The following is a 17,590-nucleotide window of genomic DNA, read 5'->3' as shown; positions in this document are numbered from 1 at the left end:
AAATATATATTTAAATTTCTTTCTTTTTCCTGAGGAGACTGGTGAGGCTCCGCCTCCCTTGCCTCTAGTGACTGCATGTTCCTGGTATTGTAGTATAGTGTAGTAGAGGAAAGACTAGACTAGACTAAGCTAGGCTAGGCTAGGCTAGGCTAGGCTAGGCTAGGCTAGGCTAGGCTAGGCTAGGCTAGGCTAGGCTAGACTAGACTAGACTAGACTAGACTAGACTAGACTAGACTAGAGACTCCATGTGGAGTGAAGTGGAGTGTAGTGGAGTGTAGTGGAGTGTAGTGGGGTGGGGTGGGGTGGGGTGGAGTGGAGTGGAGTGGAGTAGAGTCTAGTAGAGTAGAGTAGAGTAGAGTAGAGTAGAGTAGAGTAGAGTAGAGTAGAGTAGAGTAGCGTAGAGTAGAGTAGAGTAGAGTAGAGTAGAGTAGAGTGTCAGACCTGGAAGGCGTATTTTATATTGGGACTTCAGGCCTGTCACATTTTCTGCTGTGGAAAAATGGGAGGGGGCATTATATGGAATATGGGAAATATATAGACTAAATAACATTGCTTTCTCAGAAAGTCACAGACAACTTGCCCTACACCTGGAGTGCTGTGACTAGGATGCAGCTCCAGCTGGGATGGTGCCTGATTGGACCATGTGATGGACATGTGGGTGCTGGGCAGGCACTTGAACTTTCACTTGGGTGGGGAAAACCGGGGAACTTTCACATTCAGGTTTTCCCAGATGTGCAATATGACATCTCTAATAAAATGTAACTTTTAGGAAACTCAAACCTCATAGTTTTCTTTCATTGGAGGTGTTACTTGGAACCCTGTCATTATCCCAAATCTCTTTTTAAACTCAACCAGCTCATCAGAGCTCCGGGCTGCTGTCCAGGGTCCTGAGCCCAAGCATCTACCAAACCCGGGTGATACGAAGACTCAGGAAAGATGGCGGAAGACAAGAAAACCACTGAGGGAGCCACAGGCAATGGTTAAACAATTTATATTGAGACTATCTACTCCCCTTCCCAATCCGTGGTGGAAGTGGAAGAAGCTGCAGAGAGGGAGCACCAGCTTGGTGACTGACGCAAAGAGCCAGCACTCAAGTGGGGCATGCAGCCAGACCTAACCCTGCAAAGCGAAGCTGTGGGAGTCACACCACTCCAGGAGATCATGTTGGAATCACAAAAAGGTGCACGACAGGCCCCGACCAATGAATGGAGAGTGCCAAAGCAGATGCACTCCAAGCACTCCAGAGAATGGAGATTCCTGCCACTGTCATGCAGGCAGTCAATGACCGGTCTCTGAGAGCAGTTTGGCCAACTCAGTGTGAGCAATGCTACTCATCCCCTTGGTATTGAATAGCCCAGGTGGATGTTGGCACAGCCTACATTCACTTTCCTGGACAAAGATGTTGAAGCGCAACTAGGCGGAGCATCAGCTTCCTTAACTCAGCACAGAGTGGCTCAGTCTACAGCCTCACACCTCAGGCCAGACCAACTGCAGTGATGGTCACTACAGGAATGCAGGTGACCCAACAATCGAGCCTACTGAACTACTGAACTAACCCGGCCAGGCGATGAAGGGTTCCCTCATCCGATGCCCTTTCAACCACTCAGACCTTTCCAGTCACCAGTCATTGATCTGCTATAGGTACCAGTCCAGTTGCAGCCACAACTTCAACCCCAGGTTCCAGTCCAACAGCAGAGGCCAGCACAGCAACCAGCACAGGCTCAGCAACAAGTCCCAACAGCCGCTCCACCTCCATGGTTCAAAGTGATGTTTGATGGGACTCCAGCGAGGCTAGCCTATTTTCTCAACCACGTCTGGGCTTACATTGATCAGTATTGAGATCAATACCCATACAATGAGGAATTGATCTCCACTATAACTGATGACATGAATGAAGGAGGAATGGTGGAATGGATAGCGGAACTTCATAATGAAGAAGCCCCTGATCTGGAAGATGCTGATGAGTTTGTCCAACTGATGCAGTGTCAGTTCAAGGACATGGCCCATCGAGTGGAAGTCGAGTCCCAGATAAAGGTGCTGAAGCAAACCAGCCCACCCCTGAAAGATTTAATTTAGAGGTTTCTGAGACTAGCCAGGAAACTAAGGGCCTACCCAGAATGCCTCGTAGTACACAATTTCAAGGAGATCCTCACTCATAACTCGGGCAAGCCAGCGGCATCAGGAGAGTATCAGAAGGCATATAGGTCTGGTAAACAAAGCTGTCACAATGGACCTGGAAGTCCATCCCCAAAGGAAGCCAATCATGGACAAGCAAGCGAGGAGACCACTGGGGTGCTTAGTCCAAGTGAAGAAAGTCAAAGCACTCCTTCCACACAGATAGGGACTGCGAAATGTTACCAATCTGACCAGCATGGATATGGGGCTTCCAAATGCTTGGCCCTGGCCCTGGACAAGGTGAACCCTGCAGAAGCCATCCAATAAAGGATGACTCACCAAGCAGGCTGTAGAGGTTCTTCTCCTTCCCAACAAAGTTGAGGGAACTTCAGCCACAGAGGCTCCTCTAGTACGGGCAGGACTAGACATGGGCTGCACTCGATGCCTAATCAGCCTCCGCATAGTTGAGCAGCTAGGCCTAAGCAGGTGGTCCCTAGTGCTCCCCATTCACTTTGAGCAGGTCAATGGGACACTAAACAGCATGGGCCCTGCCACATTGGTCACCAAACTTGTTAGACTGGAGATGGGTTAATACCAAGAACTCATCTGATTTGTCCTAGCCCCAAAAATGACTGAAACAATTATATTAGGGCTCACATGCAGTGACGTGCGGTGAGGCTTATGGCTGCTGAGGCACTGATGAGTTTCAAATTTCTTTAGAACCTCTTCTGTAGGTGTGGCCTGCTTTGTGGGAGTCACTGGGTGGGAGTGGCTTACTGGCCATGTGACTGGGTGGGGGTGGAAAATGTGGTGAAACTCACTTAACAATGCTCTTGCTTATCTTGCTTAACAACCAAAATTTTGGGCTCAAGTGTGATCAGAATTTTTATTCCTTCCTTCCTTCCTTCCTTCCTTCTTTCTTTCTTTCCTTCTTGTGTCTCTCTGCCCAACTTATTTTCTTTCCCTTCCTTCCTTCTTTCCTTCCTTCCTTCCTTCCTTCTTTCTTATCTCTCTCTCTCTACAACTTTCTTTCTCTTTCTCATTCTTTCTTTCTCTCTCTCTCTCACACACACACAAACACACACCATTTCCCTCATGTCTGCCACTGACAGCTATCAAAGAGAAGGAAGGACTCCTGCCTTGGGAAGGGGTTGGACTAGATTACCTCCATATTTCCTTATATGCCCCTAGGTCTACTCTACACATGTATGTTCAGCTCTGTGCCAGTTGAAACTGTTTTGCGTTTGTGTGTGACACACTCTAAAATATTTAGATAGAAAATGTAGCCCAGGAGCAGTAGCTGCCGCCATCGCTCACTAGCCCTCAGACAGGTGGCAACAGCGATGGCAGCCAAGCAGGGGGAACCCTTTACCAAAATGTGATATCTCAGTCGTACTTCAATGGGCCCACAATTCGAGAATGGCAGACCATTTTGGATTTGTAAAGTCTTTGCATCTGATTAAGCGGCAATTTTGGTGGCCTTCATTGAAAAAAGACATTGAATCCTACATAGCCAGTTGTCCCGTCTGTGCAGCAGCAAAAAGACCACCGGGGAAGCCCCAGGGTCTCCTCCAAAGTGTTACCCATCCTGGGGCCCCATGGAAAGAGATATCAATGGACTTTATTGTCAAGTTACCAGAAAGTCTGGGGAATACCATTATTTGGGTTATCACTGGTCTGTTTTCCAAACAGGTTCATTTTGTGCCACATTCCAAGATCCCATCAGCGAAGTTGTTGGCTAAATTGTTTATTTCACATGTATATAGGTTGCATGGCATGCCTGAATGCATTATTTCAGACAGGAGGTTCCAATTAACCTCCCTTTTTTTGAAAGAGTTCCTGAAATTGATTGGCTCTGCCCAGGAGCTAAGCTCCATCCACCATCCTCAAACTAATGGGGCTTGTGAACAGAGTAACTCAGTTTTGGAGCATTACCTCTGATGTTTCATCAATTATCAACAGGATAGTTGGGCTGAACTGTTACCACACGCAGAGGTGGCATATAATAATTCGGTACACAGCAGTACCAGCATGACCCCTTTTAAAGTTGGGTCAGGACTTTGTGCCAATTCCTGAATTGTCTCAGGACAAACCACAAATTTTGTCCTTGTCTCAATGGAGTGATCAACTTTGGCAGTTTTGGCCCATTACTCGCAAAGCGTTAGATGCACCAGGCTCACAAATGACAAGTGGATAAGAAAAGGGTTCAGCCGAAAGAGTACAAAGTTGGGGTTAGAGTGTTTTTGTCCAACAAGTTTCTGCAAACCACCCACTTTTGCAGAAGTTCTACACCAGTTATCCTGATAAGCCTTGATTTTATAATAGTTGTATATGCTATAATGTTATTTTGCATTGTTTTTCCTCTTTCTTTTCCTGCAGGAATGATATCTCTTTCTAAAGGAGGGCCAAATGTCGGCCTCTGTTTTGGTTACTTGCTTACAGCTGTTTTCCTACGCTTGCTTACTATCGGCTGCCATGGGAAGGGGGGGCATGATATTGTTGTAGAAAGTATTATTGGGGAAGGGAATAATATTGTACTGGAGGAATCTTGTTCTCACCATCTTCTGTGCATGCTGGTGGCTGATGTTTGGACTTGGTCACATACCAACTTGATGAGGCTGTTTGAAGACGCACTCCACATGACACCTTAGGGAGTTGAAGATTGGACACTTGGTTGGGGAATTAGTGGGGAGGGTGCTGGGTAAATGTTTGAAATGTATTTGTTCCTACCTTTCTGGCTCAGATCTTGCTTTCTTTTTAGCTGCTTTCACTTCATATCTAATAAAACTACTTTATCTCTATTAACATGGAATTGAGCTTTTTCTTTCTTGGATATTGAAGGAGGCATGCCTGACAGGTCCAGTGTGGAAGATCTGCAACATCTACATATCAGGCAAATGGAGATATTCATTAAAACTTTCTCTTCATGAGCTGATGTTTATCATTCAGTTCAGGTCTCATCACAATGATAAAACACTTGGGAAGGAAGATGCACACCAATAAGCCAGCACTGGAGGAGATCATGGAGAAGATCTCCACAGCCAATGTATATTTTCCTCTTGTGCTTAGATAGGTTGGGATAAAACACAGCCAAACACTGCAGAAGACCAACATGCTGAAGGTGATGAATTTGGCTTCATTGAAACTGTCAGGTAACTTCCTAGCTAGGAAAGCAGCAGAGAAACTAGCCAGAGCAAGGAAACCCATAAAGCCCAAAACACAGTAGAACATGACCGAGTCTTCATTGCACTCCAGGATAAGTTCTTCAGATATTGAGTGTGCATCAAAGTCTGGGTATGGTGGTGATTTTATCAGCCACACAGCACAAATACACATTTGAGCAAGGGAGCAGGATAGAAGAATGAAACTGACCATTCTTCCCCCCACCCATTTCCTCAATCTGGAACCAGGTTTGGTAGCCATGAATGCTAGGACCACAACAAACGTTTTGGCCAAGACACTAGAAACTGCCACTGAAAAGATGAGTCCAAATGCTGGCTGTCGAAGGAGACACACAATTGTATTGGGTCTCCCAACAAATAGAAAGACACAAAGGAAAGAGAGGAGGAGGGAAACTAAAAGAATGTAGGTGAGATTCCGGTTGTTGGCTTTGACAATGGGAGTGTCTTTGTGTTTCATGAAGATTGTGATGACCAAAGTTGTCATGAAAGAAAAGCAAAGGGAAAGAACGGTCAGACTGATCCCCAAGGGTTCTTCATAGGACAAGAAAGTGATCCGCTTTGGAATACACATATTTTTGCCAGGATTTGGATATTGATCTTCTGGACATGGAGAGCAGTCATCCCTATCTGAAAAAGGACACATGGATTGGAATTGATAGAGTGGATTATAGACAGTGTTGTAATTCATGGTTTAATCCCATTAGATTTAGAAATTTCTTACCCTTCTCCTTTGATATTTTCCCCTCTGGACACAGACGGCAACCATAGCAGCAAAACGTCTCCCCTTCTATCTTTTCCTTGCTGTATCCTGTTTCACAGGGATCATTGCACAGAGATAAAGGCAATGCCTGTCAGTGGATGAAGGAGAATATTTTAAGATACAGAAGAAAAAGGAAGTTTGGAGAGATATTGTGACTGTGGAATCAAATGCATAAAAATGGATTGATAAGTAGAAGTAATGTGATTACATCATTTTGTGATCTAATTGATCTGAAATAATCATTCAAATATCATTTTTGGGGTAGTGAAAGATGTTTTTCTCCATTTCTTAATTTTGCAGTCACCAGAGTGATTAAATTTAATAGAGTGGATTGTAGCTTTCACTTCAAAACCATGCATTGCTAACAAAGGGCCAAAGTAATGAGTACAATATCCTATGCCAGGGATGTCAAATTCGATTGAGGATTGCATCAGAGTTGTGTTTACCTGAGGGGGGCATATCCAGGTGAACGTGGCCAGAGTTGCCATAGCCAGATTGATGTCACTTGTGTCTGGGGCACCTGTGGTGGTCTGGGTGCCTCCCCCCAGGTTCTGTTTTAGGCTTGGACAGCCTCCTCCAGTGCTCTGCCAGTGAAAATGGGTGTGGCCACCTTGAGCTCCTTATTCGCTGGCAGAGGAACTGCAGGCTGGTCTTCCACTGTTTCAAGGGTGGGACAGAACTTTCATCAATAAATATATTTTTATGCTACATAACTGAGACAGACCAATCTACATTAGACAGCTAACCTGATTAAAGCCTATTGGCCATGTGATGGAATCTATAGAAATATTGAAGAACTTGTCTGCTGGAGCTATGGGATCGATCATCCCAACTTTGATCCTATGAAAGGATTGATTTGGAAATGTGACCCAATTGATAATATCATATCCACCAATGAATTCTCCTTTTTCATCAAAAGAGATCTTCTCACCAACACTGTTGTTGAATCTGACACTTCTCAGAAAAGAATGAACCTGTAAAACAGGGACAGCCAGTGAGGGAGAAAAAGAGGAAAGAAGAGGGGAGAAACAATGTATATGTTCAAAATATATGCATGGATGTTTTGATAAAGAAAATATAAAAACTTTTATTTTAGCTGTAGAATCAAACAAATAACATAACCATCATTCCAACGCAGAGGTAAAATATCACATTACTGAAATAAAATTCATATAAAATTGCAAAATTTTAAAATAAACTATGTAGTTTAATTGGTAAACCTCTTAAAACAAATGATTTCTGATAAATATATGCAAAATAATAAGACGTATATAAGCAGTGGTGGGATTCAAATAATTTAACAACGGGTTCTCTTCCCTAATAATTTCTTCCAACAACTAGTTCACCAAACTGCTCAGAAAGCAGAGAAGGGAACAAGGGGATTAACTATATTGGACTTCATTCTCACTAAGAGAGATGAAATGATAGAATGTGTTGAAGCTGCAGGAACCTTGGGGGCAAGTGATCATGCAATATTGGAATTTAACATTTTGCGGGCACAAGTAGTAGAACAAAGTCAAAGTGGAATCTTGGACTTTTAAGAGATCTAATTTCAATAAATTTATAGATAGTTTGGGAAGGATTCCATGGATGGGAATCCTCAAGTGGAAAACAACTGAAGAAGCATGGAAAATTTTGAAAAGTGAAATTATAAAAGCCCAGTCTTGTGCAATACCAATGAAGAAGAAAAATAACAGCTCCCATAAGAAACCAGCATGGCTGCATAAAGAACTCTCTGATAAATTGAAAGACGAAAAGGACAAGTATAAAAAGATGAAAGAGAGGCCCATAACTAAGGTAGAATATTAGCAAATAGCCTGAGCCTTTAAAGATGAAATGCGGAAAGCTAAGGCTCACAAAGGAGAAAGGCTTGCTACAAAAGTAAAAAATAATAACAAAAAAAAGCTTCTTCCAACATGTTAAAAACAAGAAAAAGATCAAGGAACCAATTGGTCCATTGCTGGGAGAAAGTGGCAAGAAGGTGAAAAGCAACAGAGAGAAAGCAGAACTATTTCATAGCTCATTTTTTTCATCTGTCTTTACACAAATGAGAAAAACAGTCCAATCTATCAAAACAGCACCACAAATAACACATTAGGAAGACAAGTTAAAATAGGGAAGAAAATGGTAAATGAACACCTGTCTCCCTAGACGAATTCAAATCACCAGGACCAAATGGATTACATCCCAAGGTTCTGAAGGAACTGGTAGATGAGATCTCACAATGCGAACTATATCTTTCAAAGATTCTGGAGCACTTGGGAACTGCCAGAGGACTGGAAAAGAGCTGATATAGTTTCCATTTTCAAAAAAAGGAAAACAAATAGATCCAGGAAACCTCAGACCTATCAGCCTGACCTCAAAACCAGGGAACATTCTGGAAGAGATAATCAAGCAATGAATCAACAAACACCTAGATGCCAATAAAGTAATAATCAAAAGCCAACATGGGTTTGTCAAAAACAGATCATGCCAGACTAATGTTATTGCATTCTTCGACAAAGTGACAAAATTAGTGGACCAGAGGAATGCTGTTGATATCATTTACTTGGATTTTAGTAAAGCATTTGATAAAGTAGAGATAACCTACTACTAGATAAAGTAGAAAAATGTGGGTTAGACAGCATGGTGACCAATCGCCCTCAACATGTAGTCTTCAATGGAACTGCCTCTATATGGAGGGAAGTATGCAGTAGAGTACCCCAAGGCTCTGTTTTAGGACCAGTACTCTTCAACATCTTCATCAATGATTTGGACGAGGGGATAGATGGGGAACTCTTCAAATTTTCAGATGACACCAAGCTGACAGGAATAGCCAACACTCCAGAAAAAAGGCTTACGATACATAAACATCTTGACAGACTTGAACGTTGGGCGCTATCTAACAAAATGAAATTCAATGGTGAAAAAAGAAAGGTTCTACATTTAGGCAAGAAAAACAAAATCCACAGGTACAGTATAGGCAGTACCTTGCTCAATAGTAGTAATTGTGAGAGGGTTTGGTTCTCCCAAAGTGGTGCAACCTGGCTGAATCCCACCACTGCTAAGGCTATAAAAGTTTAATACTACGGTATTCTTACTTGGAAAAAAACTTATACTTGCTGTAGCTATACTAAAGTGTTCTGACCCCTAGTGAATACATTGACTCCTGCAACAGACGTGTGCACAATCAGTCCTTTTATAGCCTTGAGAGGAGCCTAATTACCACCAGCTGAGTGCAATTATCTCCTGTAACTCCGTAACTGTTCCTTACGCCTATTAGCTCTCCGTTGCCTGGAATCCAGGAACACCTCCCTTGTCTCCTCCCCACTGCTCCAATGCATGACGTCTGGATCACACTCCCTTGTCTCCTCCCCACTGGTCCAAGGCTCAGGCGCCTCCTGGTGTCCAACCAGCATCTCTGTGCCTTGCTCGGAGTTGGAACCCTGTCCAGGGTACTCCACATCCTCCAGAGCTGACTCATAGGGCCCCTCGCTGTCAGAGTCTGGTGGCAGCTCCAACGGTGCCTGCTGGGCCACAACACTAAAGTTAGATTTTAATTATTGCAGCTGTGATTCAACAACCTAAAAGCAATGTACTAACAAAATAAAACAAAAATGTGACTGAAAGGTCTATATTTATGGATCTATGTACACACACACAGACACACACACACATAGAGAGACCTTTCCAGGAACATTATGTTTTATGATTAAAAGTATGATCATATTTTCAACAATAGAAAAAAACCTGGGTCATAATAAATGTGAATATTCCAAACAAAGTATCTAGAAAAAAACACAACTTCAACATATCATGTAGAAGGAGTAGAACACTTCTTCCTTTAACTTATAGATGTCAGAGTAATTGAATATAGTAAGTATTTTGTTAGATAGGGCCCAGTGCTCCAATCTTTCAAGATCCATCTGATTCTTGAGTCTATCATCTAGGCTGTTGGTTAATCCTTCTGGTTCAGCATCATCTGAAAATTTGATAAATTCCCCTTCCATTCCCTCATCTAAGTCATTTATGAAAATATTGAAGAGTACTGGGCTTACGGCAGAACCTTGTGGTACCCTACTGCTTATTACCTTCCATGTAGATGTAGTACCATTAAGGGCTACTTGTTGAGTACGGTTTGTCAGCCAGTTACAAATCCATCTGATGGTGAAGCTATCTATCTCACTTTTTCCAAGCTTACCAAGAAGTAGGTTGTGGTCTACTTTGTCAAATACCTTGCTGAAGTCTAAGTATATTATGTCCACAGTATTTTGCTGGCCTACTAATTTAGTCACTATGTTGAAGAATGCAATAAAATTGGCTTGGAATTATCTGTTTATAACAAACCCATTTTGACTTCTAGTTATTACTTTACTCCATTCTAGATGTTGGCAAATCTGCGTTTTTTTTATTATATTTTCCAGTATCTTTCCAGGTGTTGATGATAGACTGATTGGTCTGTACTTTCTTGGGTTTCTTTTTCCCCCTCCTTTTTTGAAGATGGGAACTCAGCTCTTTTCCAATCCTCTGGTAGTTCCCTGGTGCTCCAGATATGGTAGATCTGAGGTGACATCTTCCAACTCCTTTAGAACTCTGGGATGTAATCCATCAGGTCCCGGCTGATTGTTTCATTGATTTTTTTCTTGTTATTTACATGTTGGGAGAAACTTTTTTAAAATTATCTTTGACTTTTGTTGCAAGTCTTTCTTCATTCTTAACCTTTGCTTTCCTGACTTCATCTTTGCAGATTCTGGCTATCTGCTGATATTCTTCCTTAATTATGTGTCCTTCTTTTCATCTTTGTACTTTTCTTTTTTGTCTTTCAATTTGTCAGAGAGATCTTTTTGCAGCCGTGCTGGTTTCTTCTCAGATTACTTGTTTTTCTTTTTCAGCAGTATTGGGTTGGTCTGGGATTTTATGACCATATTTTTCAGAGTTTCCCAAGCTTCTTAAGTTGTTCCCTCTTAAGGATTTTTATCCAAGGAATCTTTCCCAAGTTCTCTCTGAGCTTGTGAATTAATACTGTTACCAAGACATTTTTGGGCTTGATAGGCAATTAATTGCATGGACAAAAACACATTCTAAGTATTTTAATTTGTAAATTCAATGCTATATCTCACTCTTCTGACCTGGCTCCCAAACAAAACTAGCCGTCTGTATTTAACTAAACCTTCCCTTTATTAGGAGCACCAGCAGGCTTAGCAAAGACTCTCTCACACATACAGACACACACAGCAGATGAATGAACTCTCTAAGTCCAGTGGAAAGGGATGCTCGCTCCCTTTCCTCCTGAATGGCCCCAACACACCAGAGTCAGTCAATCAGTCAGTCAGTCAGTCAGTCAGTCAATCAGTCTCTCTCTCTCTCTCTCTCCCCCTCCCTCCCTCCCTCCCTCCCTTTCCCCACAGTTGCAAAGGAAGTCCTGGAAGGTGTGGTCGCTTTTTTCCAGCAGCAGACACACAAACACACATAGAAATTCAGAACGCACTGTAGATTCCAAGAAGAATTCTGATAGGTTCCAGACAAGATTAAGAAGTTCAGGCTATCAGTGGCTGACCAACAGGGCGTTGAATAGTTGTCTGCCACACCTATTTGTTATTGCCCCCTTCTTTTCATCCCCAGAGCTAGGGTGGGGCTTAGCTATCAATGTGGACTATTCTGTTCCAAGGACTGGCCCATAGATTCCTGCTGCTCTCCTCTTCTCTGCCTTCTGTGCATCTGAACATCCGGCACTGGAACCAGTATTGGACCTGGGTACTTGAGAGACCGCCTGCTGCCAATTACCTCCCAAAGACCCATTAGATCACACAGGGCCGGCCTCCTCCGGGTTCCATCCACCAGCCAATGCCATCTGGCTATGACCCGGGGGAGGGCCTTATCTGTTGCAGCTCCGGCCCTTTGGAATGAACTCCCCGTGGAGATTCGGACCTTCACCTCTTTCCTGCTTTCCGAAAAGCTGTTAAAACCTGGCTGTGTCGGCAGGCCTGGGGTTGATGAGCTCCCCTCCCCTCTCAACAGGTGTGGTTGTTGGTCATTTTAATATGTTTATTTTGTACTTGTATATTTCCCCTTCCCGTTTAAGTTGTTCGCCGCCCTGAGTCCCTTTTAGGGAATAGGGCGGCATATAAATAAAATAAAACTTAAACTTAAACTTAAACTCTTCTTCCTCATCAGTCACCTCTGGGGGCTGTTGAGACTCCCTCTGAGGGCTGATGGATGGCCCAGGCTCAGTCTCTGTCTCCATCTCTGACAGCTCCATTCCCTCTTCCCTAAGAGCCGAGGTGGCGCAGTGGTTAGAGTGCTGTACTGCAGCCACTTCAGCTGACTGTTATCTGCAGTTCGGCTGTTCAAATCTCACCGGCTCAGGGTTGACTCAGTCGTCCATCCTTCTGAGATGGGTGAAATGAGGACCCACACTGTGGGGGCAATATGCTGACTCTGTAAACTGCTTAGAGAGGGCTGAAAGCCCTATGAAGCGGTGTATAAGTCTAACTGCTATTGCTATCTTCCCCCTGAGATTGCCTTGATGCCTCTCACGCCTCCTCCTCATCTGATTCAACTGCAGGAGGGGCCAGTGGCAGACAGCCCGCAACACTCACTTTTAGATCTAATTTCAAACCACCTAAAGAATATTGCAGACTGATCTTGAAACTACAGCTATGGTAGTTTCTTACCTGCCACCACATTTGAATATGAAACGGTTTCCTTCCTTTTTTCACTCTTGTTGCGTCCCTGGATTTGGATAAATACAGAGATTGCAAAGCGTGTGCCACAGCATAGACTGCATTGTAAATATTGTAACTCTGGCCACTAATGCGTGTTTCAAACACAGATGTAGGAAGGGACCCAAGCTTCTCCTGTCCGGTACAAGTTGCCTCGGATGTCTCTGTTTTTGAACTAGAGAAGAAACAGTCAAATGCCTGTTCCCAGAAATCTTTCCGAAAATGATCATGATCGTCATTATTTGGACTTAGATTGTGAAGAAATTCCTGGAAATCCTGGACTTCTTTTGTGTGAACTGCAAAGGATAAAGCCCCGTGTAGGAAATGGATGTCCCAAGTTTTATGCATTGACATTGAAATATACTCTGTCTGAGCATTTATAAGCCAGATCTTTGGCTTCTTTGGTATGTCTTCCACTTTTGATAACTGGAGGAAAGTTCTCAGAATTGATATGGTCTGAATTTTACCATATACGATTATCACATTGGCTTTGCTCTTCATGAGAACATGGTATATCAGTTCTCCTTCCTCCATAGCATCAGTAAAATCACTGTAAAAATCTATGTTTGGTAACTCTTCTATAAATTCAGTGCAGATGCCATACTCGGAAAAGATAGGGACCACATCCTGGACAAATTTCTCTGCTTTCTCGTCCTTGGCTACAAGAATCCCAACCCAAATCCATCTTAAATACTTCAATAGGTCCATGAGGCCCTTATGTTCATGGGATTCATCTGGAAACATTTGCTGGACGAAAACTGCTTGAGTCTCTTTCTCCATGTCTGCAGCAGAGCCATAGGTCAACTAAAGGAAGATAAACATATGCAAATGGAAAGATGTAAGTGAACCAGAGATGGTATGCAATTGGTTTGGACTGGTTCACCCAAACCAGTAGCAGAAATCATGGGTGTCCTCACCCACCCACCCAGGCTCTACAGCATCCCATTTAGACCCTTTTTTCGCCAAAAGCACATGCATGCACACTCGCATTTGTGAACTGGTAGGGAAGATAAGTGAACCTCTGAAAATGTGTACATTCATTTGGGTCTCTTGGTGGCCTTGAGCTTATCTAATGAAACATCATGCAACTAGTTGGATTTATTTAGGAAAATCAACCAAGATGTCATATTTAAGGTAATAGGAAATGCACTTTTGTGGAAATAGTCTGATTATGAATTTTTCAAATTCGAACCTCATTTCAGTATCCAGAATTGGTGAATAAGACCTTGGAGGTCTTCTAGTCCAACCCCCTGCACAAGCAGGAAACCCTGTACCATTTCAGATACAAATGGTTGTTTAATCTCTTCTTAAAAACCTCCAACACTGGAGCACCTCTGGAAGCAAGCTTTTCCACTGGTTAATTGTGCTGACTGAAAGGGACATTTCTCCTTAGTTCTAGGTTGGTTTTCTCTTTGATTAGTTTCCATCCATTCCTTCTTGTCCTGCTTTGGAGAGTAGGTAAGACTCATCTTCTCTATTGCATCCCCTTAGATATTGAAAGAAGGTAACTAACAATCTGAATATATTGGTGCAGATAACTAATAATCTGAATTGGTTCTCCACACGTCATCTTTAATGACGGATAGAAACCAGATTACGAATTTCCTGCCTCGGAGGAAAAGAGCACGTCTTTCTCCTTCTGTCCTGGCCACTTTTTACAGAGGCACAATTGAGAGCATTTTAACAAACTGCATCCCTGTTTGGTTTGGTGGCAGCAGTACCTCAGATAGAAAGCCCCTACAGAGATTGATAAAGACAGCGGAGAAGATTATAGGAAGCTCACTTCCTGTTATTTAGCATACTCCTTATAAGAACTATGTGCTTATTCATTAAAGTATTGTTAGAGACCCCACACACCCACTTTATGGTCTGTTTCTCTTGCTCCACTCTGGGAGGAGGCTTTGAAGTGTTTCTAGGAGGAGTACTAGATTCTGCAACAGCTTTGTTCCCTGTGCTATCTGTCTGGCAAACTCGCAAGATTGGGTGGGGTGTTTTGCCATTTACATGTATACATCCAAACTAGATTGCGTTGTTTCCTTGTGTCATATAATATATGTGATTCTATGCATAATTTTATATTCATTTAATTATTTTGTCTGTTTGTGTAGTGTATATTGAAAGCGGTGACCCTTTGTACGCAACAAAATTTCATTTTAATGTATACCAATTAGTGTTCATTCAGTGATAATAAAGATTTTCTAGAGCCTAATCTAAACATGCTATCATGTCACTCCCAATCATTCTTTTCATTAAATGAGCTGTCTCCATTTGCACTTCATATGTTTTAGCCTCCAGTCCCCTAATATCTTTGTTGCTCTTCTCTGCTTCCCTTTCAGGAGTCCCAACATCATTTTTATATTGTGGCACCAATGTTTAGCCATGTCAAATATCCCCACTGTCTGTTCAAAGTGATGAATACTCATGTTGCTCTTGTAGTCCTAGCAAGCAAAAAAATAATATCTAAGAATCTGAAAGTTGTCTCCTTTTTTTTTAAAGAGAAAATGCATGCAGACTTCTGGGGAAATATAACAATATAACAATGTATATCTTCTGCACCTCTTACCTGAGGAACTTTGTAGATGCACAGCACAGCTGCCATGTGAAAAGAGATATCAGGTCCCCCAATAACGGCGGCCAAAAGTTTTGGGACCCCACACTTGTAGTTAGGGATGAATTTGCCGTGAGTGAAAGGCAGCAGCATTGAAGCAAAGTAAGTCCAGCTTGGACTGAAATGGCTGTTAAAAATGTGGAAGCCCAGCGTGACATTGGGTAGGATCTGGGGATTTTCATTGATCTCTTTTAGAGAAAATGCTAAGGCCAGGACATGCTGGTAATTCTGATAAAATACTCTGTAAAGAATTTTAAAAAGCATTAAGAACAGCCTGTTTCACATCATGGCATTTGCAATCCTTCAGTATCCAACACGTTTAATGGACTGGGTTTTAGTGTCATATTTTCACTATTCAGCTAAGATCCTGGATAATGCAAAGCATATCACCAGTTCATATCTACCCCTACAGGAACTGGAGTTATTTTTAAGGCAAACATTGGCTTGAAATTAGAAGCATTATTTCTGAAAACACGAATAAAGGTCCTGTTTCAAACCTCAGCTTTTAAAAATGTCTTACATTGCAGGACAAAATTGCAGAATTTTGGTACCAGAAATATCAAATGAAAAAAATCTTCATGGGAAATATATAGCCATCCCCAAATCATAGCAGTAGTTACATCTTCATAAATTAAGCCATTCATATCTCTATGGCTATAAGTATTTACATGTGATTTATTATACACATTTTTCAATTTAATTTGGAGTTTCCGCATTAGTTAAATATAACTCCACCTTAAAAAAGCAGTGTCCAATATCTAAGAGGCTGTCACAAAGAAGAGGAGGTCAATCTATTTTTCAAAGCACCTGAAGGCTGAACAAGAAGAAATGGATGGAAATCAAGGAGACAAGCAACTTAGAAATTACGAACAATTAATCAGTGGAATGAATTCTAATTAGAGGAAAACATTTGAAACATTGTATTATTTAACAGCAAGGTCCAGAACTTGACAATGAATGGATGAGGTACTTACATAAGTCCATCCTGAACTGCCTGAGAAGGATGTTGACTGAAATCAATGGGAATAGAAAATGTAAACATTGCAGAAATAATGCCAGCAATGTTGATGTCTCCAAGCTGATGGTAGGTGTAACGTAAAGGAAGAGGATCTTCATAGCCACATTGAAGGCTAGGATCCTTGTACACCACTTGAGGCATTACTATTAAGAGCAACTCCATGAAAACTAACATCTTCCATGAATGTCTTCTTTCTGTGTAGGAATGTCTTTGTCGGCCAGAAGATCTTTGAAGTAGATCAGACCAACCTGTCTTCTTGAGATGTTTTTCAGACACAAATAGAGAATGCAACATACTTTCAAATCAACACACAGAGCTCTGTGGGGCTCTGAGCCATGGGATGGAATATCATGGGGACAATAAATAGCATCCTTCAAAGTCAGTTCCTCCATTTTCCATAGGATTCCCCTAGGATTTGGAGGATAGAAACTGACTAATTTGATAATGATAGACAGTCACATATGTGAATATCTTCAAAATATGTAAGGACCTCCTGAGGCAGGAAGGCTGGAGTCACAAGGCAAAAACAAAATCATTGTACCCATAATTGAAGATACATATGTAAATAGTTCTATTCTATTCTATTCTATTCTATTCTATTCTATTCTATTCTACTCTATTCTACTCTACTTTTCTTTTCTATTCTAACAGAATTAAATAAAACTGCATTCCGGCTCACATTTTTTTAATTTTTAAATTAATAATATGGTTCGGCCCTTACCAAAGCTGAGTTTTTCCTCTTTTCTGTGGCTAGTAAACCAAGACCAACTCTTCTATATGCTTAGCAAATTTTTGTCTGTTTGTCATTCGTCTGTTTCCCAAGTCAATCTTTGCAAAGTAGCATCCTACTGTGTTATATGCCAATCTGAAACAGTAGAATCCACCATATGAAAATCAAGAAGTGCAATAAGCATCCACATTTTGGAAGAATGGATGAAAAAATAATAATAATTGAATGCTTGGCCCTGACCATGGTTCCCCAACCCAGCCTACAGCCATAGCTGGGACAAAGAGAACCCTGAAGAAGCCACCCAATAAAGGACAACTTGCCAAGCAGACTGTAGAGGTTTTGCTCCTTCCCAATGAAGCCACGGGAACTTCAGCTGCAAGAGCTGAAAACCCCCAGAAAATTGTCTCCCAAGCAAATCCACCATACTTCAGATGATTCAGATTGGAACTGAAGTGCATTCTAGCAGGAAAAAGGTT

General features: G+C 42.0%; 1 protein-coding gene across 1 annotated transcript; it reads right to left on the bottom strand.

The window, feature by feature from the left end:
• Positions 1–5,025: 5,025 nt before the first annotated feature.
• Positions 5,026–16,525, bottom strand: LOC148046668 (vomeronasal type-2 receptor 26-like). Its single transcript, XM_087714872.1, has 6 exons — positions 16,341–16,525; positions 15,322–15,607; positions 12,711–13,562; positions 6,804–7,031; positions 6,019–6,145; positions 5,026–5,924 (listed from the first exon to the last, which is right to left on the bottom strand). Exons 1-6 carry the CDS (start codon positions 16,523–16,525, stop codon positions 5,026–5,028), a joined length of 2,577 nt encoding a protein of 858 aa, XP_087570998.1.
• Between the last annotated feature and the right edge of the window lie 1,065 nt (positions 16,526–17,590).

This window comes from Thamnophis sirtalis, unplaced genomic scaffold (assembly GCF_051295495.1).
Source record: "Thamnophis sirtalis isolate CommonGarterSnake01/CBP01778 unplaced genomic scaffold, rThaSir2_p1.2 scaffold_4, whole genome shotgun sequence".
Lineage (NCBI taxonomy): Eukaryota > Metazoa > Chordata > Lepidosauria > Squamata > Natricidae > Thamnophis > Thamnophis sirtalis.
This window is presented reverse-complemented; position numbering and strand designations above follow the sequence as displayed.